The sequence below is a fragment of the Anas acuta genome, chromosome 14, assembly GCF_963932015.1.
Source record: "Anas acuta chromosome 14, bAnaAcu1.1, whole genome shotgun sequence".
Taxonomy (NCBI): Eukaryota; Metazoa; Chordata; class Aves; order Anseriformes; family Anatidae; genus Anas; species Anas acuta.
The window spans coordinates 7,084,182-7,093,125 of NC_088992.1; the positions used below are offsets into that span (position 1 = coordinate 7,084,182).

The following is an 8,944-nucleotide window of genomic DNA, read 5'->3' on the forward strand; positions in this document are numbered from 1 at the left end:
AGCGGCTTCTGTTTATGCACAAAGCCTTTTATTCAGATGGAGGCAGTGCTTTTCCCCTCGCCAGTATCTGCTGTCTGGTGTCCCGCAGCTGACGGCACCTCCAGAAGCGATGCCTTGTCTCCACAGGGCAGTCCTTTTAGTTTTTATTTTGCCCAGAGAGGAAAGAAATGCAAACTTTCAAGTTATCCTGCATTAGGAAGCACTTTTCCAGTTTCAATCTTTTCACTGTCCACCTCCTAATTAGAAAAGTATAATTTTTTTACACCTCAGGTGCTGGTGGCACCAGGACCAGGCAGGAGCGTGTCCCGGGGACTTATTTACGAGCACAGGGGGAAAGAAACGCACACATTTGGACGTTTGCTTTTTATTTTGACCACTTTTTTTATTATTTTTTACCACATTTATTTTTTTAAACGTCGGTCGGCGGGCGGGACGCGGGGCTGCGCTGTGAGGCGGTGGAAGCCCCGGGGCCTGCGGGGCCGGGCCGGGGGGCGATGGGGGCCGCGGGGGACCCCCGGTTTCCCCGGGGGAAGGGCCGGGGCCGGGGGGGCAGCGCGGGGCCGGGCCTCGCCTGAGGGGAGGCCGCGGAGGGAAGGGGGGGGGGGGGGGGGGGAGCGAACCGCGTTGCCCTGGCAACGCCGCGCGCCCCCCTCCCCTCCCCTCCCGCCCCGAGCTTCCGGCAGCCGTGCGAGCGCGGGGCCGGGCGGCGCAGGCAGACGGGCGGCTCCTTCCTCCAATCGCCTCGCGGAGCGGCGGCGGCGGGTTCCGCCCCTCGAACCTCGCTCGCCCAATCGGCGAGGCGCTTGGAGGGCGGCGAGGGCGGGACTTCCGCCGCCGGGGAGGCGGTTTTGTGTGTGAGGAGAGGAGCGGGCGGCGCGCGCGGGGTCCCGGCTCCCCCGCGGGGTCGGCGGCGGTGGCGGCGGTTTCGGGGCCCGGCCCTGCCCGGCTCCGGCCTCCTCCGAGCCGAGGGGGCGGCGGAGCGGCCTCCTGCGGGCTGCTGAGGGGGCTCCCCCCCGGGAGGGGGCCCCCGCGGTGTGCGGCGGGCGGGCGGCGGGGTCCCCCCCGGGGGCTGAGGGGCGGCTGAGGCGGGTTGAGGGGCTGAGGCGCTGAGGCGGTTCTCACCCCCCGGCGGCCCGGGCGAGGGTCGGGCGGGCGGGCGATGAATGGTTTCAGCACCGAGGAGGACAGCCGGGATGGGCCTCCCGCAGCCCCTTTCTACGGCCAGAGCTGCTGCCTCATCGACGACGGGGATCGCTGCGTGCGCCCCGCCGGCAACGCGTCCTTCAGCAAGAGGATCCAGAAGAGCATCTCGCAGAAGAAGCTCAAGCTGGACATCGATAAAAGCGTGAGTGCGCCGCCCGCCGTGCCCGGCCCTAAAGTTGCTTCTCCGCACGGCGAGTTGGGCTCTGCCCCCCCCACCCCTCCCCACTGTCCTCCGAGCCTCAGGAGCCGTGGGGATGGTTTGTGGCAGGAACTGCGGTGCTTTGCTTCGCAAACTTGCTGCCTCTGGTGCTTCTGCGCTAGGGCACAGGGTTTCACGCCTGGGTGCAGAGGCAGCGGTGCCTGATGGCACGGAGGGGCTCCTGAGGCTCACTGCGGCAGCCCCGAAAGCCGAGGCTGAGAGGGAAGGCTCTGCGCAGAGGGTGCTGTTCGCAGGGAGCCGGCTTTGCTCCGGGGGCTGCCGCGCTGCTTTAATTTCGGTTTCGTACTGGAACGTGCTTGTGCTGCTAGGCGAAACCAGCGATACAGCTCACTATCTCTATATACGTGTAGCTAACAGCCCTTCTTACTAATTAAAGTCACAGTGGAGCAGATTACTAAAATACAAACCGCTGCATCACGGCCACAATGTGCAGCAACGTGCGGCGTGCTGCCTTACAAATACAGTACCCACATGGTTATTTGCCGTTCGGCACCGAGCAGCCCGGTTTGCTGCTGGCCGCTTAATTCCACGAAGTGACAGCTGACAGCTCAAGATAGAAGCGGGTTGTTTGCCGGGTAGAGAGCAGGTATAGCGCAGCAGCTCATGAAGACTGCAGGAGGAATTTCTCAGAAGCGACTCTGTTTCCGGAAGTCTGCTCTGCTTGCCTTTCTTATCTGATCTTTAAAGGTTAAAAGCATTAAAAACAAAGAAGGTGAAGTTCTGAGGCCGGCCATGTGGCAGCGTCTCCAGATGGTCAGGTCACTTTTATACAGCCAAAATACAAAATGTCATGGGAAGAGGGTGACTAAATTTGAAACCTTGTGGTTTTTAGGAATAGAATTAGATTTTTCCTGGTCGTAGTCCCCAGCAGAATTACTTAGTGGCATAGTTGTTTCATTCTAGGAAAAAACTCTTTGTTGTTAGATGAAAGGCTTTATAAATAAAAAGAGAAAATCAGCCTAATGAGCTCAAAATGAAGGGAAAGTATCAAGTATGCTGCAGAAAGGGATTCTAAATGTAGGGTGCTTGTGTTACCTGGAGATATTCTTGCCTTATTGGCATCAAATAATTTTGATCATTTGTATGTATACGAATTTTAGTGTTACAATATCTGTTAAAACATCAGTTCAGGGGTAAGATAAGCTGTGGAAGGGAGATGCTTTTGCTCTTACTTCGTCTGTTTTAATTGATGTAATTAGCCAAGTTTTGTTTTGCCTAGGTTTTGAAACCCTTGTGTTAATAATCTGATGTGCTATTCAAACCAGAAAGTTCACCAGGGTGAAGCAGAATAATATTTTACTTGTTAGTTACCTGGCTACTCCTAAAGAAAATGCATTTCCTGCAGGCCGTTCACTGTGTCTTTCTGTTATATGACTACAACCATAAAAAAGAACTATGTTATCTCTGAGATTCAGGTTCAACTGGAGCTCTTTGGTATTTGTAATGTAAGTTATCTTTAACAGAAGTGTATGATACCAGGCCTGGGGTTTCAGATTAGGAATTTCTTAATGTCAGCCTCTTACCCTCAGTCATGAGGTAGTAAGAACGCACGCTGTGGTTCTGGTGTCTAAGGGCTGCTGTTGAGTACTGTTTTACACTACCTGTTTTGATTGCTTTTTTTTGCCACTTCTGATCCGTAGGTGAGACATCTGTATATATGTGATTTTCACAAGAATTTTATTCAAAGTGTCCGAAACAAAAGAAAAAGGAAGACCAGTGATGATGGAGGTGACTCTCCTGAGCATGACACAGATGTCCCAGAGGTTAGTAGGCACCGAGTCATTGTAGGATGCTTTACCAGTTTTGAGCATGATGAAGTTTCACTTGGATGTTTTTGTGTATCAGAAAATAATTTAATTTGCAGCTCCACTGAAACTACTGTGGAGTTGCTCTGATTTTTGAGGGAGACTCTTATTGATTGTGTGGTATCCTCATTTTCTTCTTCATCCCTGTATGAAATCTTTGAACCAGTCAGTCTGTCTATGTTTGGGAATGTGATCCTCAGGGCTACTAGGCTTCTGCAGGCCTTTGCATGTACTATTTTTAACACTATTTAAAATTACCTTCAAATTACAGACCGTATTTGTAAGGCTTTTTATTTTAAGGAAACTGGCATATTCCTTTCTGGATTTCAAAACGCTAGAATCATCTCTTCTCTGTCCCGTTGTGTGCAGTGTTTGTTTTGGTGATGATTCTGGTACTGTTGACAACGCAAAAAGTTGTGCAAAGGTAATGTTCACAGAGCAGCTGAGTTGTGGCCATGTCAGCAGAGCCCTCTGCTGGAAATGCCACCCGTGCTGGGAAAAGGCATTCTTCTGAATTAAAATAAGAAATGTTTTGCCAGCAAAACTGTCTCCCTGCACCTCCTGCGTGGAGGTTTTGAAAAAGTAGTAATGTTTGTTTTGTTTTCAAGGATATGTGACCCTTTGTTGTAGCTGTTTGTGCTTCCATTCCGTATGGATCTCTGCTGAAACTTTACAATACAGAGTTTACATCAGTTAACCAGAAGGGCTGGTGGAGGCCCAGCTGGCACCTAAGAACGCTAGTGCTACAGGGCGTGCAAGCTGTTTGGTGATTACAAACGGAGGGATGCACGTCACGTAACAAAATATGGATCTCTGCAGTGTGTCATTCTTCATGATGTTTTCTTCTTGGTTTCTGGCAGAGCTTCCTTTTGTCTTTGAAACGTGGCATCTCCCACATGATCTTCATCTTCCTGTAGCCTCCCCCTGCCCCCTGCTTTTAAACTCTGCACTTCCCATTGAAATATTTGAATTTCATTTCTTCTCCATACTCTGTTTTATGTCACAAGCCCTTTGTTCGATGCCTGCTAAATTGATATTTTGTATGTGAGTTTTTTAAACCTTGTGGGAACAAAAGATTCCCCTTTGCTCAGAGGTTGCAGAGGTGTAATTGAGAGCAGAAATTGGCCAGCAATTCTGTTGACAGCATGTGAACCAGAACAAAATTTTGTATTTCCCTGAGGCTATTTTGGTCCTTTAACATTAACAAGTACAAAATAGATTTAGATTTGTCCATAAGGCAAGCTGATGTGGTTCTAAATGTGAGCAAGGAACTTTTTCTCCTGAAGAGGAAATAGCTCTTTTTAGATTATTCCGCATTTATGCTTAATAGATGCTAAAGGTAGTGCTTATCTCCTGTTCTCTGTATCACTTCCAGGTTGATTTGTTCCAGCTCCAAGTGAATACTCTGCGACGTTACAAAAGACATTATAAGCTGCAGACAAGGCCTGGACTCAACAAGGCTCAGCTAGCAGAAGTAAGTGATGGCAAGGGGTACTATTATCTTCATCATTAAAAATCGTTTTCGCTCCTATACTGAGGTGCCCACTTTCTGGACACCAGTACCTGTGGTGGCTACTGTTAGCACGTCCCATGTGCTCTGAAGTAGTTCTCAGGAGATGGTGCCAACAGAAAGCTGCGTGCTTTCTTTCACTGGAGATGGTCATGGAAAACATGGAAGCTGGCTATTGAAAGCATGTTTTAGTAACTTGCTTTTCTCTGCTTCCTTTCCCTCCTTGTTCGTAGTCCCCATTCTAATACCTTTAGGAAAGAGAAAGAGAACCTAGCTTTGAGTGGCTTGGATATTATCTGAAAATCGCTGTTCTGCTGGAACTCAAGCATACCCATTAATAGTCACCTGAAGTGCCCCTATTATTTTCTCTTTCCTCACAGCCACTTGAACTGGTTGGAATTGCTTATTATTTAAGGCAAAATCTGACCATGACTTCCGATTGCTTATTTCCCTCTCTTGTCCAGATTATCTTATGATTCTCTAGTAAGTTAACATGTAAAAGTCTTTTTTTTTTTTTCTTAAGGTCTTTTCCTGTGTTGTTGTTTTTTTTTTTTTCCACACCACACTTAAGAAATAACTGTGCAACTCTGTTATTCAGGCTAGTTGTGCATGGTGTGCATCTGCTCTGCTCTCTCTCCTCACTTGATCTGAAGGTTTTCTCTACGAAAAGTCTTTTCTAAACTTGGAGGAACTGTAGCAGTTAAGAATGATGAGGTTGTTTTTGTAAGCTGAGGTTGTCACAACTGTCTGCCCAGAACTGAATAGTTTTGCTGCTGCTTTAAAGAACAACAACCATCAGACCAAAAAAGACAGTGAAACACTTTCTAGTTCTTTCCAAGTCAGGGAATGAGTGCACAGAGTATAGAGAATGTGTAGTGTAATGCACGTAGGAGCAAGGTAAACGAAGTAGGGTGGTTGTGTGTCCACATTAGTAGAGCTGATTTATCATGTTATAACGAACTGTCTGCCAGTTACCTCCTGCCATGAAAGGCTACATACTTGAGCAATTTACCATTCATATGCTCAGGAGGAAAAAATAATAAATAAAACTACTGTGCAAGCAGAAAATAACCTTAAAGGGAGCCTAACTTAAAGTTGTCACACACTTCCCAGATTTCCTGTGAAGTCTGAGCAGCTTTGACCCTACGCTGGATCCTCGTCCAGCTCCCATGCTTGAATCACTGCTGCCTGAGGCTCTTAGACTCCTGCTGCTACCCCACCGTAAGGAAAACTCAAACTTCCATAAATCTTCTTGGAGTGACTTGATGCAGGCTGAGGAATAAAATTCAGCTTTGGAGCTGTATTGGGTACCAATAAGAGCTTATTCCCTATTAGAGGCAGACCTCATCCAGCTCCAGTGTTTTTTTTTTTTAATTCACTTTCTGAGGAAAAAGCAGCTAATGGTTCAGGGCTTATGCTCAGTTCAGAGAGGAGTAGCCTTAACTGAACTCTAATCTTCCCATTGCAAATCCTCTGGTGTACCTTTCAGTAAAAGCTTAAGTAAAAGCTTATTTTTCTTTTGACTCAAAATCTTTGCTACATCTGGTTCACAAAGCAAAGTGTTTCAGTATTTCTGACACTCTCCTTAAAATACCATGATGCAGGGAAAGCTTACTTTTCCAAATAATCTCGGCATGAAATGCCACTGAAGAGAGAATATGCTGCTTTGGCAGGAGGACATTCTGGCTTCCAAATTCTGCTTGTAGGTTGGCTGCAAATAGTGCTGACATAGCAAGACTGCTCTGTTCATATGCGTATTGCAGCTGTAAAGAGAGAGAGACAGAGAGAGAGAGAGGTAAATGAGGACTGACACTTTGAATTGGTGCATGTTTGCCTAAAAGCATATTATGCTCAGTGGCCATAAAATAATTTTAGGAAAACACAGAAAACCCGTAGTTCTGGATATTTCCACTTTTTAATTTCCGATTTTTTGTCTTTCTGCATGTTCTCCTTCTAGACTGTCAGTCGTCACTTCAGGAATATTCCTGTGAATGAGAAAGAGACGCTTGCATATTTCATCTATATGGTAAAGAACAACAAGAGCAGGCTGGACCAGAAATCAGAAAGTAGCAAGCAACTAGAATGAAGATTAACAAGACTCGGAATAAGAGGGATCTTGAAGGAACAGATGGTATTGTGCATTTTAGGTATATAAAAACTGTTGAAGTATATTGTAAATTTTTTTTTAAACGCAGTAAGTCTGGATGACAGGAAAGTATAGACATTCTTATCAGGAATATATGAAAACATGTGCACAGCATGTTTCTGAAGACTTCTCTTCCCCTCGTTTAAAAGTCACATTGGAATCAAGAAATGAGGATAATGAGGAAACAAAGTAAACTCGTAGGACTGCAGAGTCTGCCAACTCAGTGTTTTAAAACATTTCTGGAAATCTGCATCTCAATGTAATTTAGATCACAGATGGATTTTTTTCACTGAATTTAGACTGCATCACAAAACACCATGCAGTTTGTCTTGGCACAGGACTGGAATAGCGGCAGAGATGAAATTCATTATCGAGGTGCGTGGGTCAGAAGTTTGTCTGAAGCTTGCTCCCCACCTACACGTGCTCTGTCTTGCCTTGAGTCAGTGCTTCAAGTCTCAAACTTCTACAAATGCTCCAGCTCACCAAATGTACTCCAGTGAACGCTACTTGACTAGTCTGAAATTTTATTTTTTTCACCTTGTTTCACCCGACATGGAAGCCAAACAACTTTCTACAATCGCTGTTTTTCTAAGTTCTTTTATTTAAGAACTCACTACTTAATTGTCTGTAAGCATTTAAGAACTTCTGCAGTTCTTCAGAATGTGGTATCAAGGCAAATACAGCTTATTTGCTGGGTTTGATTGCGTTGGTAGAAATGCTCATTTAATTCACTTGTATGTGTTTCCCTTGTATTCAAGGCTGGGTGATGATAGGTGAAAGAATGGGTTCAACATCTGTCTCTTAATCTCTGTGCCACGTCAGCTATCAGTCACAGGTGACGGGATTTTCACACTGAAGCTAGGCTTCAGCAGATATCACAAAACTGCTGTGTGGATTAAGAGGCTTGGCAGTGTAAAGACATGCTAACGGGTGTAGTGCCATAAGCAGGGTAGCAAACTGGCTGGAGCATGATGCATTTCATCTGCCTTTACAAGCAAACAAAGCATCCTGAGTATTGGAGCTCTTGCCTTTTATGAGCATTATGTGTGCTTTCTGAGAGTTCTCTGAAGCAGAGGGTGGCATGCTGGTGCTCGCTAACAGGGCACTGTAGGAAGAAATAATATCCTGTTATTTAAGGCCGAGGTGTCCTTACAACTAACACAGTAGTTATTTTGGCAAAAGGAGCTTATGAAAGTGTTGCTCGTGACTGTCTGTTCTCCTGCGACCTCAAATTCTACTCAAGGGGATCTCACAATTTAAAGCACCGCTCTGTTTCCATGCTGTCCTAACCAATGTCTCTGCTCTGTCAAAAGATGCCAAGACTCCGCGTAGAGAGTGTATTTTCAACAAGCCTTAAGCAATGAACTGAACAGTAAAAAAAAAAAAAAACACAACATTGGCTAGCATTTTGCCAATGGCAGGTTTTAATATTCCCAAACTGGATGAAGCTTTGTTGAAGAACAGAACACACAGGTCACAATCCCAGCTTTGTACTGCATCACGTGTTTTGTAAGGCATGAAGGGTTCACGCAGTGAAACTCTTGCTGAAGCTCTCCCAGGGTCTCTTTAAAAATCACGTCAATTTAAAGCAAGCTGTTCACATCAGCTGTGAATTGTGTGCTAATATTCTATCAAGTTAAATGAACTTCAATGTGTTTAAAGTCCTGTGTCATAGGCACAATAATCTGTTATGGTACATGCCCCATTTGTGAAGTTTTGGAGAGTGTGATGGTTTCAGCATTTCCTTGTTTGTTTCCATATGGATTTTAAGAACATTGGACATGAGAGAGGCTTGCGGAATGAGGAGAGGATGTCTTGCATTGGTATTTCATGAATGTTTAAAACTTTCCCAATTATCCTGGTCCTTTCCTTACTGAAAGGGTGGAGCAATTCCCACATCAGTCAACATGATCTGGCTTCTCTCATTCAAGACAGATAGGTAAAGTGGTACGTTCTCTGACTGCATGTTAATATTCCAAGTGCTCATGTAATCAGAGGATATCACCAAGGGAAAACGAGTTTCTGAGTTGAGAGTTGTGCCTCATCGTAACTTCTAGACC

The 8,944-nt window shown here is 45.9% G+C and overlaps 1 protein-coding gene across 1 annotated transcript; it reads left to right on the plus strand.

The window, feature by feature from the left end:
• The first annotated feature begins 857 nt into the window (after nucleotides 1-857).
• SAP30L (SAP30 like) lies at nucleotides 858-8,278 on the plus strand. Its single transcript, XM_068698472.1, has 4 exons — nucleotides 858-1,345; nucleotides 3,064-3,186; nucleotides 4,604-4,702; nucleotides 6,696-8,278. Exons 1-4 carry the CDS (start codon nucleotides 1,160-1,162, stop codon nucleotides 6,822-6,824), a joined length of 537 nt encoding a protein of 178 aa, XP_068554573.1. The 5' UTR covers nucleotides 858-1,159; the 3' UTR covers nucleotides 6,825-8,278.
• The last annotated feature ends 666 nt before the right edge of the window (nucleotides 8,279-8,944 follow it).

Excerpts from the sequence above, each read along its gene's own strand:
- SAP30L (XM_068698472.1), top strand. The coding sequence starts at position 1,160 with ATGAATGGTTTCAGCACCGAGGAGGACAGCCGGGATGGGCCTCCCGCA. Across the intron at positions 3,187-4,603 it reads ATGACACAGATGTCCCAGAG|GTTGATTTGTTCCAGCTCCA; the intron begins GTTAGTAGGCAC and ends TATCACTTCCAG. Across the intron at positions 4,703-6,695 it reads ACAAGGCTCAGCTAGCAGAA|ACTGTCAGTCGTCACTTCAG; the intron begins GTAAGTGATGGC and ends TTCTCCTTCTAG.